Here is a 19,838-nt window from a genome sequence, read left to right on the forward strand (position 1 = left end):
GCAATGAGAAGAATCTACAAAAGAATGAAATGAAAGTGTAACTTGGTTAGTATTATTTGGTGGTGGCACCAAATATTACTTATTACAGAAATAGATTCCTTTTCTATGTCATAATTTGCCAAGAAGAAACATAATTTATTTGTATTGTAACAACTTCTAGAAGAACAGATCAATTTATTCCATTAACCTTAATCACTTGAAAAGATCTGATCAAAACCTAATTCAAGAATTCTCTTAGATTTTTGGAAAAACTAAAATCTAAAGTATCTAGATACCATTAAAATATTGCAAAACATTACGCCTTTGTTGATTTTTTAATATAATCTATACACAATATCTATCTATCTGTCTCCATCTAATCTAATCTAATGCAAAACTTTTCTGAAAAAAGTGCATACCTTAAATAAGTCATATAGTTCCCCCAAATCTTCTGGAACAATAGAAACATCTGGAATAACCACTCTGAGCTAGAGAAAACAGGAATATGTTTAGCAGAAGTATTAAGGCATACAAAAAAACCCCCAAACCCCTGTTGAGCTAAACGCTCCCAAACCTGCCTCATCTGAAGTATTTTTGCCTACTTTTCATCATTTGACTTTGAATGAAACTTGCAGTATGTTAAAGGAAAAAGAATGGAGCATAAAGAAAAAAAGAACACATTTGCATTCCATTCAGTAACATCCGAAGAGCTATAAGTTGCACACCTGTGCTTCAGTTGCTTTGTATTTCAAGATGTATTTTTCCATTTCTTTAGAAATTATTTTTAAATGTCTTTTATACTTCTTTAAAGTTTAAAACTCAGATTTTGAAAACTTACCACATTCTGTTTAGTGGTTTCTTCATGACTCTGGAGTACACGGATCCTGTGTTTGTAGCGCATATGCTCAATCTGTTCTACAGAATGGTCTCCAAATTTCTAGAACAAGAAAATATGTTTTTCATTTTCATTTGAAATGTTGAATACTTCAAAATTTCAATTAAAATCGCTACCTAGTACATTGGGCACTACCTCATATGAATCCCGTATTAGATCCGCTATTTCTGTTATAGGACAAGGTTCCATATCATCGCTGAAAAAGGCATGTTGGTTCCCAATTGGTGGCAAAGGGCTTTCCTCATTTTTAACATGATCTAGAAATCTAAAATAGAGAGTTATTTAAATCTACTGCCAAATATGTAACATAATGCAAGCATACTTTTATTCCTCACTGCATACTCACACATGCTCTCATTTTTCTCACTGTCAAAAAATCATACTGAGCTTTTTACATCTTTATACAATAGGACTTAGATTTCCTTAACAATGAAAAGGCTTATTTTCAAGCTGGGCAGAGAGAGTTTCTAGAAGGAACAGTGTTTGGAGCTGAAAACAGCTCAGCCCAGCTGTGCTATGATACATCCTATTAAACATTCATGTCTGTTGCTCTGTCTTGCTGAAGAAATCTATTAATGTTAATAAAGCAACAGATGAATTAAATCAACAGTTTAAACTACTAGAATGTCAACCTTAGATAAAACAGGCAGAACATGGAGAGTACCTGCTGAGAATCATCAAAGCATGCCCGTCATCTTTGCTGCTGCACAGTTCCACAGCATTCGCTTCAAGAACAGCTAAGCCCAATTGGAAAATGGCCTTTATCCCATCAAAGAAGAAACAGTCTACAACGTTAACAGCACTTTCAAGGGGCATGATGCTAAGGAAAAGTGTTAAGAACCACGACAAAGAAACAGAAGCTAGTGTCGAGAGGTCTTTAAAATGTTCAGCTAATTCAGGAAGTCTCTCTCTGATTAACTCTTCAAATACTGACTGGTCCACTTGAGCACCTGTAAAAATCACAGCAAGCCAGGTTACTCAAGGTGGAAAGAATCTGTTACTTTAGCTTTATTTAAAATACAATTCACAATGTAAGACAATTAAAAATAAATCTAGCTTACCATGACCCATACAAAAGTGCTGCTTCTATGAATTTAAGCTTGGAACATCACTGAGTTCTCAAGTGTTTTAGCCTATTACAGCCTGGCGGTGGGGGGAAAGGGAATTATGGGATGCCAAGTACTGGAAGGGAGAGTATTCTGTAGAATTACTTTCACTTCAAACATCACAATATATTTAAATAGAATAATTTTTTAAAGATGTCCACTATATGGTAAAGCTGCTCCAAAGAAAATGACCTCAGAGATCCATTTCAGCCCTACTCTGATTATCAGAAAGCCTTAAAAACTTGGCTGTTGTCCCAGGAGTATGATGTTTGTGGATACCATGTTTCCCTGAAAATAAGACCAGGTCTTATATTTTGGGGGGCTTCAAAATAAGTATTAGGGCTTATTTTGGGGGAAACACGATATCAGGGTGATCAGCCCAGCTGGGCGCCCTGCCCCTGGCGCATACACAAAAGGCAGAAAACATGCAGGGATCAATGGTATCCAGCAGCAGCCTGCTGACCGCTTGGTCAGCGCACCCTGGGGCTGCACAGGTGCACAGTGCAGGTGAGTTGATTCCCTGTCCAAGCAGCAGACCGAAGCAGAGGCACAGATGGGAAGGCAGGTGATCTGGATGGGCCACGCGGACCGCAGGAAAGCCAGGAGTCAGCGGGCTGGAGTGGGAGGGCAGTCATGGGAACCTAGTATTTGCATGGCGGCACTGGCAGCAGATGGAGGCAGAGGCTTGGGCAGAAGGCAGGCTATCCCGATGCACTGCACAGGCCACAGGCAAGCCAAGAGATGCAAAGATGAGCCTCCCACGGCTGGCCGCCATTCCAGCCCACCAACTCTTGGCTTTCCCGCAGCCCACGTGACACATCCAGATCACGTGCCTTCCCACCTCTGCGCCTGCTGCTTGGACAAGTAATCAACTCACCTGTGCTGCGGAGGCTGCGGCTGCTGTCAGAGACCATTGGCCCCCGCGCACTCCCTGCCTCCTGTGCTGGCCACGCCCACCCTCTTCACTAGGGCTTAATTTTGGGGTAGAGCTTATATTAGGAATAGGCTAAATCAAGCTAGGCTTATTTTCGGAGAAACACAGTATCTTCTCTTAAAGGGAGTGGATTTGTCCAAATGCACAGAGTTTTCTTACTGTTTTTCTTGTTTTACCTTGATGTTAGACACACAGAGTAATTTTGGAATTGTCAGGCCTCTAAATCTCAGAAATAAATTAATCTCTGAAAGAATAGTTAATTAATTAATTAATTAATAGATCACTGATGACAAACAGCACAATAACAAAGAGAAAGAAAGAGAAAGCGACTCACCTATTACCCGGTGATTAAAATAATCTGGGAGCATCCTTTCACAAACTGATACAAGCAACCAAAAAGCTTCCTCTTCTTTAGCATATAGCAGTAAAACTGAGGTCAATATATTCATGGACTATTAGAAAGCAAGGGGAGATGGAAATATAAGTGACTTTGATATTACACATCCTGATTACTGTATCATTATGTATGGATTATTAAATATCCTGTATACATCGGTATTTAAATCAGAGATACTGGTTTCCACAGAAAAAACGTAAGTATAACTAGGGTAAAACTGAAGCTTGGTTGTGTTTGTGGCATACTGGCAAAACCGTGTTCTAACAGTTAGCAGAGAAACTTCTATGGGGCAGAGATAGGATTAGAATAGGTAAACTAGCCCACTTTATTGTATTGAAAAGTATTAGTAGGCCTTAACTGAACAAGCAAGATGGGTAGTAGAGGTCAAAAGACCCACAATTCTCAAGCCAAGAAAAGTCATTTAAAAGTTAATGTCATAAGAAACCTTTACCTGACAATACCCAATTTTGGGATTTCTGTGTGCATAAGCTGTTAAGACTCTTCTCAATGCAGCTATGCCTGTTTCACTTTGGAAGGCTGGATGTTCAGGTAGAGAACGATGCAAGTCACGCTCTATTTCCTCTGTCGCTATGCAATACATACCCATTGACATTTCCACTAAATCTTCATAGTAACCAGGATGTGAATACAGATCAGACATAGCATCTGACCCAGGAATAAATGCAAAATGGATACTTTAGCAATACAAACAGTTAAATAAATGTTTGTTCACAAATATGATGTGATTTCTCTTGTTAACACCTATAAAAACTAAGTTTAACTGTAGCCCACGTGCAATACTGTGGGGATAAATAAATCACTCTTATATCAGTATATTGGAAAAATCCCAATTTAAATATTCAAATCTCATAACATACAAATCAATTATCTGGGCCAAGTATAACGTCTCTGCAGTTTCTAGTGTATAATATAATATTTTGCTATTCAATCTTTAAACCAGTGTTAAATCATATAAATTTATCTACTGTTATAGCAAATATAGAAGTAAACATATTTATTATATTGAAAAGTATTAGTAGGCCTTAACTGAACAAGCAAGATGGGTAGTAGAGGTCAAAAGACCCACAATTCTCAAGCCAAGAAAAGTCATTTAAAAGTTAATGTCATAAGAAACCTTTACCTGACAATACCCAATTTTGGGATTTCTGTGTGCATAAGCTGTTAAGACTCTTCTCAATGCAGCTATGCCTGTTTCACTTTGGAAGGCTGGATGTTCAGGTAGAGAACGATGCAAGTCACGCTCTATTTCCTCTGTCGCTATGCAATACATACCCATTGACATTTCCACTAAATCTTCATAGTAACCAGGATGTGAATACAGATCAGACATAGCATCTGACCCAGGAATAAATGCAAAATGGATACTTTAGCAATACAAACAGTTAAATAAATGTTTGTTCACAAATATGATGTGATTTCTCTTGTTAACACCTATAAAAACTAAGTTTAACTGTAGCCCACGTGCAATACTGTGGGGATAAATAAATCACTCTTATATCAGTATATTGGAAAAATCCCAATTTAAATATTCAAATCTCATAACATACAAATCAATTATCTGGGCCAAGTATAACGTCTCTGCAGTTTCTAGTGTATAATATAATATTTTGCTATTCAATCTTTAAACCAGTGTTAAATCATATAAATTTATCTACTGTTATAGCAAATATAGAAGTAAACATATTTATTATATTGCATAAAAGAAATAACTGACATTTAAATTTTTTTATACTGCTAAATCAACAAAAAAATTAGCATTTTCTTCTGCTGAAATGTAACCTCTTTATACATTAGATCAGGAATACCCACGGATCCGGCCTGCTTAAATCTAGCCCGTGGGACTGGCCTAGAAATATAAAAGGACTGGCCTGCAATGCCTCTGTTGGACAAAATGCGCCATGGGGGGCCACATGCGGTCCCCCCGTGGCCCATTTTCGGCATCCATGGCCTCCTGCAGCACTCTGCTGGACAGAAATAGGCCGGCAGAGTGCTGTTGGAGGCCGTGAAGGCCAAAAACTTGTTGCATGGGGGCCTCATGGGGTGTCCGTGCAGCCTGTTTTCCCTGGCAGAGTGCTACAGAAGGCTGTGGAGGCTGAAAATGGGTCTTGATAGAAAACAAGCAACATCCTATGTTAATACTATCGTTTAATGTCAGTTTTTACATACTGTAGGTCTATTTAATCTACAATCAACAACCTATAATTGACAGCCATTTCTATTTATTATCCTGGAAATTTACCTCTGCTGTTAGATCTTGTATTATCATGTTATTTATGCTATTGTATTTTTATTACTAGTTGAATAATAAAAATACAATAGCATAAATAGCTTTTAATATACTATTAAACAATGGGGTATATATTTAGAAATAAAAAGTTTAGTGGAGTATAAAAAATAAGTAATAAAATGTTTGCCAGTAATATCTGGTAGAAGAGATAGGAAAATGGTTATAGTGAAGAACTGGAAAGAAAGAAGAAATGCATCTTGAGCATCTGTTGAAAGCCCACCATGACCACACCCACCCCCGGCCACCATGATCATGCCCACCCCCAGCCACACACACACACACACGGCCCTCCAAAGTCAAACACAACCCTGATGTGGTCCTCAATGAAATTGAGTTTGACACCCTTGCATTAGATTGTTGATTCCTTCGTCCTCTTGATCCTATTCTCCTAACAAGCACAGAAAAATGGACATCACCTTCTAATTTTTTTTTAAAAAAAATTTAAATTTAATTTTTGTCACAACAGTATACATAAACATGTATATAATCATAGTAAAAAAGAAAAACATATGAAATATATATATATATATATATATATGTATGTATGTATGTATGTATGTATGTATGTATGTATGTTTCTGCTCTCTCTCTCTCTTATATGATGAAATGACATACTTGGGGGAGTAGTGAAATTACTGAATTCTCACCTGAGAAAATGAGCCATAGTTTGCCTCGTAATGATTCTGGGATTCCCATAGCAACCAGTTTCCTAATTTTCTCTGTTCGAAACATACAAACAGTTCGGCCATACTCAGCAAAATGATCATCCCACAGCCTCTCTTTTATTTGCTCTCTAGACTAAAAGCAAAGGATATATATTAAACCCTTCATTAGAACCCACATTGTTGGGAAATAACTTCTCATTCTAAAAAGCATTTTATTTAATACAAAAGAAAGTATGAAAAAAGGAAATCGATTAAATCCTCTAATTTGATCAATATATAAAATTATAATGGAATGATATGTAAAATGTTGCTGTCATTTAGAAAGACTGAAAGAAATCCCTATCATTTTACATGAGACACAGCTGGCAAAAATCAATGAAACTGTTCTATTTCATTTTTTTCAATGCGAACTTGACTGGAGAAAACCAATTAGTTTTTACAAAGCTAATATATGCAATACAATATTGCTGTAATTAACAGAAAATTGCAATCATTAAGATTATTATAAAAATATGAATAAAATGGTTAATAACTGTAAATGATTGGAAACATTATCATCAATCTATTTCTAATCTCTAATTTCAATTAGTGGATCCATTATATGCTAAAAAAATATAAAATTCTGGGTTCCAAAAATGAGAGAATGATAGAGTGTGGTTTATAATTAATGATAAACTTAACAACTAACTAGTATATGGGTATAGTATGTGTGTATATGTGTATAATTGAAAGGCACAACAAATACCCCCTGCCTCTGTACATGGCTTTCATTGACTATGAAAAGGCATTGATTTAGTATTTCCAGCAAGCAATAATTAATGCATTGCTCAACCAAGGTGTTGACACTAGTTACATAAACTTACTGCAATCAATATATGAAAAAGCAATAGTGACAATTTGCCTTAATGATTTTAAAGTGGAAATCAACACAGAATAAGATGTATGACAAGGTGATACAATATCACCTAATCTTTTCTCAGCCTGCCTTGAAGAAGTATTTTGCAAACTAGACTGGGCAAACGAGGGAATAAAAATAAATGGTGTCTATTTAAATCATTTAAGATTTGCAGATGATGTTGTTCTTTTCTCACAAGACCCAGAAGAGTTACAAAGAGTTACAAAGACACATACAAGAGCTGCACAAAACAGGAGAACCATTTGGCTTAAAAATAAATATGAAAAAGAGCCAGGTAATGTTTAATAAATTCATCAAAGAAAAAAAAAATTACCATATTTTTCAGATGCACTTCCCCACCACCAAAAAAAAAGTCAGTGGAAATGTTGGTGCATCAAATAGACCAAATATGGCCCTGTTTTTGGCCTCTCGAAAACTGCCCTGCGTGTCCCGTTTTGCCAAAAATGGGCCTGTTTTTCACAAAAACGGAACAAACAGAGAGTTTGGGAGGCCTGCAGAGGGCTCCTGGGGGCTGTGGAGGCCAAAAACTTTTTTTTTTCTTGTTTTCCTCTTCGAAATCTAGGTGCGTCTTATACTCTGGTGAGTCTTATAGCCTGAAAAATGTGGTATATCTGGAGAAGAACTAGACGTAGGAGACCACTACATATACCTTGGCCAACGTATCTCAATACAAGGTGATACAATAAAGGAAATTAAACAGCATGTTAAATGTGGCGGGCAGGCATTCAGCAAGCTAAGCTTAATTTTCAACAGCAACCACCCCTATGTCAGAAGAGAAAAGTTTGCAATCATTGTGCTCTAACATATGTGGTTGAAACATGGACACTCACAATCGATACAAAAGCTATGAGTGGCGCAAAGAGCCATGAAAATATACATGCTTGGCATTACAAGACAAGACAGAAAGACCTGCACACAACTGCCCCATTTCCATGCAGACAAAGTTTCCAGACTCTGTCAGAGTGACAGGTGTTTGAGAGAATTGCTTCCAACTGCCCTAGGGTCGCTCAAACACTTGTCACCCTGATGGAGACTGCAAACTTCGTCTGCATGGGAATGGGGCCCTTGAAAATGAAACTTCTCTTCAGCAGAGGCCTGAGGAAAGGCCTTTCCTTGTGAAAACGGAGCTCCAGAGTGACACATGCTCCCTTGAGGGACTCCGTTCTGGACAGCAAAGGTTTTTTGCAAAGATGGCAAAATGCTTTGCAAATGGAGGGAAAGCTTCGCTGTTTCAGGCCTTCCCTCCATTTGCAAAGCCCTTTGCTGCAGCTCTCATCCAGGCCTCCATTTGCAGAGAATAAAAGCCTAAAGTACCATGAGATCACGCAAATCAATAGCGGGAGTTCTCGCGCTACTGATCTAGTGTGATCTTGTGGTACATTAGGCCAGGGGTGAAATCTAAAAATTTTCCCTACCAAAAACCAACTTTCACACTTTACATACACACAACACAACACAACACAACAGACTCACACACAACATAAAAGCAGTTGCACATCACACAGCACACAGCCACAAAAAGCTCAAAAACCAACGTTCACACTTTACACACACACACCTGACACACACACATACACACACACACAAAATACCACATACAGCTTTCTGAGATTTTGTGTGTTTGTGTAGTTAGAGTGAAACACTGCAGAAACACACCAAATCTCAGAGAGCTGCACAAATATTTTATTTTATTATTAACTTGGACTTCAATTCCCAGAGTTCCTCAGCCAGCAAAGCCAGACAGCATTAGTTACTCAGTGATGAAATAGATTAGCTAAATTTAGATTAGTTCTGTCTGGTGCTGAAAGTGAAACTGGGGCTTTCGGGCTAGGAAAAAAGCCATGAGGTCGATCAGTAATCAGGTAAGTGCCTTAGAATCTCTTAAAAGGAGGTTTTCTACATGTTTCCTACAGAAAACATGTTTTTTAAGGTTCTGCTGATGAGGAACTCAGGTGAGATCCCCAGAGTAGCCTTAAAAAAATTTTTTTTCAGTTTAAAGGCTCTGCCAATCTCAGCTGAGGGGCGGGATCCTCAAAGGCTTTTTTTTACTTTTAAAGGCATGTTTCAGCTGAAGCAAAACCTTCTTTTAAAAGTAAAAAAAAAAAAACCTCTGCTGATGGTGCGGCTTAGCAGAGGCAGGGGGCTGGGGCCAGGGATTTTTGCTACCGGTCCTCCAAACCAGCAGCCGCCATCGCTACCGGATCGCGTGAGCCGGTCCGAACCGGGAGCATTTCACCCCTGCTTTAGGCCTCCATTCTCTGTGTACACTCCAAAGGCCAAGAAAGCGAAGGCTCTCTAAATCTTTGTAAGGCGAGTATCCACAGGCCTAGTCTCTATAGAGATCTGATGTGGGATGGGAGGGTGGGTGAAATAGGCAGGGTGAATGTTGCAGAGCCTCTGCAGTCATTCATAAGACCGAACGACTGCCGTGGTGCAGCAACATTCTAAGTTTTGCAATTTGTTCGTAAACACTAGGGGGCGTTTATCACGTAATTTCGAACGTTCACTAAGGAAACACTCGTAACCTGGGAATTACCTGTACAGCTCTTATAGTTACTCCAATTTGCAGTTGCAGGAAAATGACTGATAGAGGAAAAGGAAACAAAGAAGAAAACCCTTTAACTCTTTTCTAGGGGGGGCAATAAAAGAATTCATCATACAAGAAACTATTCAATGTAACAGAATCGTGTTTAAAATATATTAGTAAATATGATAATAAGCAGTAGCTGTAACTGATAAATATTTTTCAAAGGTAGCTTCCAAAAATCTTCCAACAACATACCATTCTGAACTCAAGGCCATCCATTCCAGAAGGGTGAAATGCTGAACTCAGAGCTTCTGTATTTGGCAGGTGTTTTCTGTTTCTGTCATTTTCACACTTATCATTACTCTGGGAAGCTGTTCCAAATCCCTCCAATTCATAGTCAGCATGTATTACATGAGAGTTGTGCTGCATAAATATAAAAAAATAACAGACAATATTGTATCACACCAAACAATCTAGATCTAATTGAAAGCTACTAATATAGTCATTAGTACATTTTCTTGCAATATGACAGGAATTATACAGTTACTGAATGATAAAGTTCACATTAATTGGATGTAATCTTTGCATAAAATGGACAAACAGTAAACATAGATTTTTTTTCTGAGTCTATTCTGCTATCACTTTGGGTGTTATTCTCAAATAATTACTTTCACTAACTGCTGTTTTAGATTTTAGGGAATGTTACAATTATATATTTTTATAGTGCAACACCAAATCAACATAATGCAATTGCTGAATCACATTAAGATATGGTTTGCTTAAGAAACCATAAGTACTAGGGCCACAATCATTTAAGAAATTAAGAATTTGCATGTCACATGCTTTTCATGTGACATGCAAATTCTATCAGTATAAACAAATGTAAAGCTCCACTATCAATTATTATTCTGAATATAATTTAAGTGTAATACATTAGTTGTAAATAAATAAAAGATGGAATCATCTTGCAAATTCTTCTCTGACCCCACTTTGAATACTACATCTGGAAAGTCAGCAACTTTAAATTGTAGTATATAACCCCTATTTTAAAGCAACAATGCTACAACATATTTCTATTACTACTATAACTTCAACTACAACAACTACTAAGTTTTTTTTACTTTACTAAGTTTTTATTAATGAGCCAAATATAGAATAAGTTGAACAAGAACTACCATATCTTTGCTTTTGAAAGCATTCTGGAGCACAAGGTTATTTGCCTTCACTTGTTTCAGTCTTAAGCATAGATTTTCCACCAGAGCATCCCTGTCCTTCAATTCAATGAACTGAAAAGCTGTCTTGCTTTTTACACTAATAATGATGGGATTGGGTAGAAGACTTGTATCCTCCATCTTCTCGATACTAGCAACCTGTGAACAAAAATTATCCACAAAAGTGAGGGAAAAGTTCTGATATTGATATGCCATCAATGCTCAAAGCTGTTGTTTCATTCTAGAAATGCAAATGCAAAGATTACTCACGATTGTAATCTGCAGTATGAACTGAATTTGTTACGTTTTTATAATGAATAAATAAATCACAACTGATACTAGCATTTTAGCAAAAATGTTTCATCTTCATGATAGCTATTATTTTTTATTTATTTTATTTATTTTATTTATTTTTCAAATTTATATACCGCCCTATCTCCCTATGGACTCAGGGCGGTTCACAGGCAGTTAAAATACATATAAATACAGATTAAAAAACAACAATTAAAAAACTTATTCTATTGCCCAAATTTAAAATAGTATAAATAATAAAAACCCCTTAAAACCCATAACTTTAAAATCTAATCCAGTCCCGCGCAGATAAATAAGTGTGTTTTAAGCTCGCGACGAAAGGTTCGGAGGTCCGGAAGTTGACGAAGTCCTGGAGGGAGTTCGTTCCAGAGGATTTTGATTTGGAAATCACATTAATTTAAGTAATTGTGAAATGACTTATTACACTGATTGGGATAAATAGATATACCTCTAAGAATTTCCCTCTCCCACACCAATACTTTAATTAATGGTCAAAGTATTTCAAGTTATGGATCATATCCCTCCTTTCAGAAGCATAACAGATTTTAAAACCAAACATATCAGTGAATGGCATCCTAACCTCAGTAAGCGGAATAAGAATATTACAGCAGCCATCTTCTTTGCTAGCAAAACAAATGTAACCATCAGAAGCATACAGCTTCCCAGCTGTGTGACAACGGCTGAAGGGTGTCCATAAAGAACAATCCACAATTTCATGCAACCTCTCTTTCTTTGGTAACCTAAAAAAGGCTCTGAAGTATTCATTTTGTGCTCTTGTCTCCAAATCCCTATTACAAAAAGAGAGATAGTTATTTACAGACAATTTAAGTGCCCTTTTTAATACAATAGGCTTTCCTGAGTAGAAGAAATATATGCAAGGCAGAGAAAATTGATGCTTGTGTGGTTGGTTTCAAATTTAATCATATTATTTGAAGAAACCCTGCATCACAAGTCTGTTAAAACGATTTATTTATAGGTCAGCCTTCACTGCTGAGTGCTGTCTACCCATCTTTGACCATGGCAACATATCAGAAAATAGAATGTTGTTTACTATGTTAAACAACTATATTATATTCATTCCTTGTTGCTAACAACTTCCCTACAAACCATTTGAAAAGAGTTAACAGAAAGACAGGAATGAAACTCTTACAGATGGATATACCTTTCAGGGAAGAAGTTTGATTTTAGCTCATATAGCCCAAGGTGTCTAATGAGATGGATACAAGTGGTTAAATATTCTCTTTTTTGTTATTTTAGAATGTAACTGGTATAGTTTTAGATAGGCAATTAACTTTGGCAAGGATTCAGCATGAGCAAGTTAGTGGGTAGTATGCATGCCTTTGTAAGATTTTAGCTGACTGCAATTGTAATCAAGCCAATCCGGAATATTTTTCCCAACCCTTAGAAACAACATAGTACCAAAAGACTTCTATAAATAGTTTGTTACTGAAGTTATGTTACTTGTTTCATGATATGTAGGCTTCTCAAATACTGGTTTTTTAAAATATAAAAACAAAGTTGTTCCTACTGCTCTACTAAAGAATGTAATGTTGTGGGCTAGAAAAATCTAAGGACTATCCTCTAGCAATCTATAGTTTCCAAGACTCACAGGTTTTATTTTATTAAAAAACAAACAAACATCCAAAGGAAGACAACAATAGGTTAATTATACAAATATTCCACTGGAATATGAATAAGACTGTAATTGACTCAACGTATTTTTCATTGCATTCAAAATAGATGAACTAGTTATAAATTCTCTAATTTGAAGAGGTCCTTTTGACAAAATGCAAATAAATGTGAGCCATCAAGTTTTTAAAATATATATGCACAGATTTAATTTTTTTTAAAAAAACCGATGCACCTATATCTAATGTATATATAAAAAAGCAACCTAGAAGATCTTGGGATTTTTAGTAGGTTCCATCCAGTGGTGGGATTCAGCCAGTTCGCACCACTTCGGGAGAACCGGTTGTTAACTTTCTGAGCAGTTTGGTGAACTGGTTGTTGGAAGAAATTATTAGGGCAGAGAACCGGTTGTTAAATTATTTGAATCCCACCACTGGTTCCATCTAATAAAGATCAGACACCAGAACTGTGGTGCAGTTCAGATTCCATCTACAAAAAGTATTTTAGAATATTTGAGAATGCAAAATGGTCTAAAAAACCTTAATGGAACCATCATTTTTCCCCAGGACTACCCAATCTTTAGAATAGGCCAACTGCTTTAAGGTACTGCAGACAAGTGCTATGTTCATGCTCCAGCATGCAGCATTAAAACAAAATCTGTAACATTTCATTTCCCTTATAAACTTTGATACTTTTAAATAAAAGCCACAATGTCTTCTCAGTTTATAGAAATGCGTATGTTTGAGAATTAAAATTTTAGGTTCAATGTGTTCCGAATAGTAGTAACAGTAACTACTATGCTAATAATTGGTTGCATTGCCTAACACAGTGAAAGTATGAAACCACCAAGCTCAAGAACAGGATTAGAACTTCCAAGACTTTTCTTAAACATGGGGCTGAAGGGTGGACTTCTTCACGCTATATTTCCAATGTGTTCCTACCACTTCTATAAACCAGAATCTCTAATGTCCCCATTAACTTTGGAAAGGATAACTAAAGTTCTAGAGTTGTTCAAAATGCTTTTGAAATGCAGTAGAGCTGCAAGAGATAAGCCCCACTCCATCTCATCCTGTAAAATAAGGAAGGTATTTTTTTGAAAACACATTGCTGGTTTTAGGTTGAAAGCAGATTCAGATAGTCCTTAACTTATGACCGTAATGGAAATTGCCCATTACGACTATAAATTGTGATGGTCATTAAGTGACTCATCACTTAATCGATTCAATTTTACTGAGGTTTTTTTGCAGTGGTCATTAAGTAAATCACCATTGTTCTTAAGTGAGTCCAGTTAAATAAATACAGTGGTTGTTAAATAAATCCATTATTTCCTATGGGGCTGTTTTGCCAGAAAGTAGATGTAAATAAGTAAATTTTTACTTACATATGCTACAGAATAAAAAACTGAATAATAAAATGAAACCTAATTTTAAACACAAAAATGAGAAGAATTATGGAACTAAATCTGTAGTAATTGCACCATGTTAAAATGAAGGAAAATTGATATAAAACATTCTATTGATGGCATAAAACTCCATCAATATTATCTAGGATGGACAAACCATATAGTAATAAATACTAAAAATGCCATAAAACAGAAGAAACGTTTTAATCATATGCTGTGCATATAAAAAAAAAAATCAAAAGTACTGGAAAGATATTTATACTAGGATGCAGGAAAATTTGGAACTCAAACTGAAATGAAATTACAATTTTTAATTAGGTATAATCTCAAAAATAATAAGCAATCTTAATCAGACATGCTTACAGTATCAATAAATTTTGCTCAGCACTGGAAGAAAGTTACAATTCTGAAAATATCTGATTGGAAATTTACACCTGGAGAATACCAGCAGTGGCAAAATTAACACTACACAGTATATACACAATAGAAGGTCACCAAATTTAAGCAAGAATGATTCCTATATGTACATCACACAGGATGGAAAATGCAGTTACTTATCTGATTTCTAGGGCTCCCGAATTGTCTACAATGCTGTAAATTAACATACGTACAAAAAGGGGGAAGTTAGAATTTTTTCCTTGTCTTTTTCCCTTCTTTTTAAAAACTATTTTAGTAATTTAATTCCTGATAAATTTGTTATTTGTATCTATTTTTCCTTTTATTAACATATATAAAATACACATAGACAAAATAACTTCACAATTATTTAGTTTAACACTAAATAATTAGCTCAAGATTGAAACCTTTGTTATATAACAAATACTTCGATTCAATTTGCAGTTGTCTCTTTTTCTTTATATAATATTTAATTTTAGATGAAAATGTCAAATCATTTTATGCTTGTAATATTAACTAATATTGACAGAATATTTTTCTCTTCGCTAATACCCTAAAAATAAAATGTCTTTTAATTAATATTGTATAAATGTTCTTATATCAAAACAATCAAATATATTAAGATTCAAAACAATACAAAGAAAAGAAACAAGATTAGTTGTAATTCAGTATTATTTTTGCTAAACAGCATTTGATAGAATAAAGTATAAATCACAGTGAGGAATAGTTTTTCTAAGTAGGCATGGCCACTTTCACTCAATCAATAAAAAAAATGGTAGCTGAGTGCTATACATATCTTAATAGTTACAGATAGGGTATGAGTCTATTCGCCATTAAAATTACTTCTACCTATGCACACAACATGTACAATATACAGGAACAGTCTCTCTTAAAGCAAATTTGTTAATAATGTACCAAAAGAATAATTTAAATAAGGAAAAAAAGAAAAAGTACTACTGAACTATTTCAAAAACAATATAGTCTGAAGCTGAAAGACAAAATTTACATCAACTATTTTAAAATATCTGTACAGATCTAGAATCAGTTGTGAGTATAAAAATAATAGAAAATATTTAAAGGCTATTTTTCTTTCATTTGTTGTTTTCCCACACAGATAATCTTTTATTTAGACAGGATTATGCTACAATAGCATGGAGTGGGAGAAAGTCTCCAATAAACCATAAAAACAAGCTTATATTTTACCTCTTGGTGATTTGAGTAGGGTCCTGCAGACCTGGATCCAGTTCAAAAATCTCATTATCTAGTAACCTGCGGAGAGTCACATCTGCCAACTGTTCCATTATCCTAAATGCCTCATCAATATTAAGAAACATGGAGAAATCTCGTTCTTTATTTTGAGTGGTGATACGGATAATGTCAGTCATAAATATATTGGAGGTTCTTTCCAGTTTCTGAATATCAACCCAGGATATAGTAAGTTTTACTGAAAGTAAAAGTAACAAAAATATTGATTCAAAAAATCATCAGAATGCAAAGTGTCTCACAAAAATACCAATATTCTCTTAATATTTTCTTTAAAAGTGAATCCTAGTATGGTCATTCTTTAGGATAAAAGAGTATACACAAATCTCTTTCCACTGTAACACAGAGGAAGCATTAATCTATGTACTGTATTTTAATCGCTATGCTTTGTTCTTATAGGCAATGTTAAAAAACTACTCCAAGCACATTCTGGTTTTTCTGGAAACCATATAAATCTTACCTTTTTTTCCTAATTTTTTTTTTGAAAAAACAGTTATTCTAAACAAGGCACATGGCAAAACGAATATGCAATTCTTGTATGTAAAGTTAAAATGTTAATGTTGGGGTGTGTGTGTGTACACATGCTTGTGTATGTATATACATATATGTAAAATAATATATAGAAAAAATGTTTATAAAATTCTTTATAGAATAGAATTCTTTATTGGCCAAGTGTGATCGGACACACCAGGAATTTGTCTCCAGTGCATAAGCTCACAATGTACATATAAACAGCAAGTAATGGATCATAGATTATAAATCATAGTTACAATCATTAATCATAAGTTACAAATAACAATTGATAAATCATAAGAAACCAATAGGAGAAGTTAGTAGGAAAGATGAGAAGATGAGAAAAGATGAAAAGTGAGAAAGAGCTGCGGAGGAAAATCTTTGTCTAGTTATTTTGGCATGTAATGCTCTATAGCGGTGTCCTGAAGGGAGAAGATGAAATAGATTATGTCCAAGATGTGAGAAGTCTGTAGAAGTTTTCTCAGCCCTCTTTATAGTTTGTGCAGCATTCAGTGTAAGGTAGGCTGGTTGTGATTGTTTTTTCTACAATCCTAACTATTCGTTGAAGTCTTTACCTGTCCTGTTTGGTTGCTGTGCCAAACCAGACAGTTGTTGAAATACAAATGCCAGACTCGATTATTCCTCTGTAGAACTGTATCAGAAAATCATTGGGCAATCTGAGCCTTCTGAGCTGATGCAGGAAGAACATTCTTTGTTGTGTCTTTTTAATCATGCTTCTAAAGTTAGTTCATCATTTCAACACCTTATAGATAATAGGTATCTTAGATAATAGAACCTAGAAACTTGAAGGACTCTACTGTTGATACTGCGTTGCCTAATATTGTAAGAGATGGTAGGAGAGTTTCTTCTAAAATCTACTATCACCTCTATAGTTTTAAGAGTGTTCAGCAGCTCCAGAATGTTTTGGCTGAACCACAAGGCCCGCTGATCTACCTCTTATCTATATGCAGATTCATCATCTCGAATGAGACCAATGACTGGTATATCATCTGCAAATTTCAGTACTTTCACAGACAGATTTATTTATTTATTTATTTATTTTATTTATTTATTTTGTCACAATAATATATATAAGTATCATACAGAAAAGATTATATAGTGTATAAACATATATATGAGTAAATAATAGGAGGAATAAGCATATATATATATAAGAAGAAAAAGCAAAACAATAAGACAGGAACGGTAGGCACGTTTGTGCTCTTATGCACGCCCCTTATGGTCCTCTTAGGAATGGAGTAAGGTCAATATTAGAAAGTTTTTGGTTAAAGCTTTTGGGATTATGGGAAGAGACCACAGAGTCAGGTAAAGTATTCCAAGCACTGATGATTCTGTTACAGAAGTCGTATTTTCTGCAATCTAGATTAAAGCGGTTAACATTAAGTTTAAATCTATTGGTTGCTCTTGTATTATTGCAATTAAAGCTGAAGTAGTCTTTAACAGGAAGGACATTACAATAGATGATTCTATGAGTTAAACTTAGGTCTTGTCGAAGGCGACGGAGTTCCAAGTTTTCTAAGCCTAAGATTTCAAGTCTGGTGGGGTAAGGTATTTTGCTGTTTTCAGAGGAATGAAGAGCTCTTCTTGTAAAATATTTCTCGACACGTTCAATTGTATTGATGTCAGAAATGTGGTGAGGGTTCCAGACAGGCAAGCTGTATTCTAGAATTGGTCTAGCAAATGTTTTATATGCTCTGGTTAGTAGTGTAGTGTTTTTGGAAAAGAAGCTACGCAAGATTAGGTTTACAACTCTTAGAGCCTTTTTTGCTATGTAGTTGCAGTGGGCTTTGGCACTTAGATCATTTGATATGAAAACTCCAAGGTCTTTAACAGGGTGGGGGTCATCTGCAAGGTAATGTCCATCAAGTATGTACTTAGTGTTTGGTTTTTTTTTCCCCAATATGTAAGACTGAGCATTTGCTGGTTGAGATTTGGAGTTGCCAAGTTTTAGACCAAGCGGTTAGATGGTCAAGGTCTTTTTGAATGGTAGATGTATTGTCTGTCGTGTTAAATAGTTTGACATCGTCAGCAAAGAGAACACAATTATTTGAGATATGGTCACAAAGATCATTTATGTATAGTATGAAGAGTGTTGGTCCAAGAACGCTGCCTTGAGGAACGCCATTCTTGACAGGAACAGGATTTGACAGAGCATTGACAATTTTGACCACTTGTTGTCTGTTAGACAGAAAAGCAGATATCCATTTGTGAACGGGTCCTGAAATGCCACAGGATTTTAGTTTTAGGAGAAGTTTATCATGTACTACTGAGTCAAAAGCTTTGCAGAAGTCTATGTAGATTGCATCTATTGTTTTGCCTTGATCAAGATTAGTAGTCCATGTTTTTACAGTGGAGAAGTTGTAAGTTGTATGATAATTTTTTCCTGAAACCAAATTGTTTATTAGAGAGTAGGTTGTTTGTTTCTAAGTGTGAGGTGATGGATTGGTTGATGATTGCTTCCATGACTTTGCAGGTGACGCAGCACAGAGAGATTAGTCTGTAATTTTCGACTAAGCTGGTGTCTCCTTTTTTGAAGATTGGGATAACTGTGGCTAGTGACCAAAGTTTAGGAAGGGAACCGGTAGTAAAAGCTTTATCAAAGATTATGCTTAGGGGTTCTGCTATATTAGTGGAAAGTTTTTTTAAGAAGTATGCATATAGTCCATCGGGTCCAATAGATAGCGATGGTTTCAAGTTATGAAGAGCTTTTCCAACATTATCTTCTGTGAAATCTATATGTGTTAAGTCGTCATACTCATTGCTGATACGTTTTGGGAATGTCGGATATGAGTCATCGCTGTTAACAAAAACTGAGGCAAAGAATATGTTGAAGAGGTTTGCTTTAACTGTTTCGTCATTGCATTCTTTGCTGTTAGAATCTTTTGGTGGTGGGATGGATCTTGAGTCTTTAAGTTTATTGTTGACAAAGTTATAAAAGGCACGATTTGAATTTGTGCGCAGAAGGTCCTCTTCTTGCTTGGTGTGATAATTTGTGCATTCAGTTTTTATTTGGTTGCATTTATTCCTGTAGCAGTTTTTGAAGTTTGCTACATATCCTTTTTTGTTTCTTCTCCAGAGGGATTTTTTTTTGATTGAAGCTTTTTTATTGATATGGGTAGTTTGCTTTTCCTGATCTTGGTGGTCATTTGTGGTATGTATAGTTTAATGACTCTATTGATTTCAAGTAGGAAAACTCTATAATGGTCTTCAACAGTTATACAGGTTGCGAACAGATTTTGCCAGTCCAGGAATGAGAGATCGTTGTTTATAAGGTCATAGTTGGCTTTTTTGAAGTTGTAGTTAGGAATACTATTGTTATGACAATTTAAGTAAGGACGTATATTGAGACGAAAGTCAATCATGC

The 19,838-nt window shown here is 35.5% G+C and overlaps 1 protein-coding gene across 2 annotated transcripts in view; it reads right to left on the reverse strand.

Moving 5' to 3' along the window:
• TBC1D8 (TBC1 domain family member 8) overlaps positions 1-19,838 on the reverse strand; it is a 52,192-nt gene that overhangs the window by 4,145 nt on the left and 28,209 nt on the right. For both annotated transcript variants that reach the window (XM_058184829.1, XM_058184828.1), the window contains exons 5-15: positions 15,881-16,121; positions 11,831-12,038; positions 10,903-11,097; positions 9,983-10,150; positions 6,267-6,417; positions 4,453-4,667; positions 3,249-3,366; positions 1,539-1,824; positions 1,010-1,139; positions 818-916; positions 399-467 (exon numbers count right to left, since the gene is read on the reverse strand). In XM_058184829.1, coding sequence (XP_058040812.1) covers positions 399-467; positions 818-916; positions 1,010-1,139; positions 1,539-1,824; positions 3,249-3,366; positions 4,453-4,667; positions 6,267-6,417; positions 9,983-10,150; positions 10,903-11,097; positions 11,831-12,038; positions 15,881-16,121 — 1,880 coding nt within the window. The remainder of the gene's footprint in view (positions 1-398; positions 468-817; positions 917-1,009; positions 1,140-1,538; positions 1,825-3,248; positions 3,367-4,452; positions 4,668-6,266; positions 6,418-9,982; positions 10,151-10,902; positions 11,098-11,830; positions 12,039-15,880; positions 16,122-19,838) is intronic.

This window comes from Ahaetulla prasina, chromosome 5, assembly GCF_028640845.1.
Source record: "Ahaetulla prasina isolate Xishuangbanna chromosome 5, ASM2864084v1, whole genome shotgun sequence".
NCBI classification, from domain to species: domain Eukaryota; kingdom Metazoa; phylum Chordata; class Lepidosauria; order Squamata; family Colubridae; genus Ahaetulla; species Ahaetulla prasina.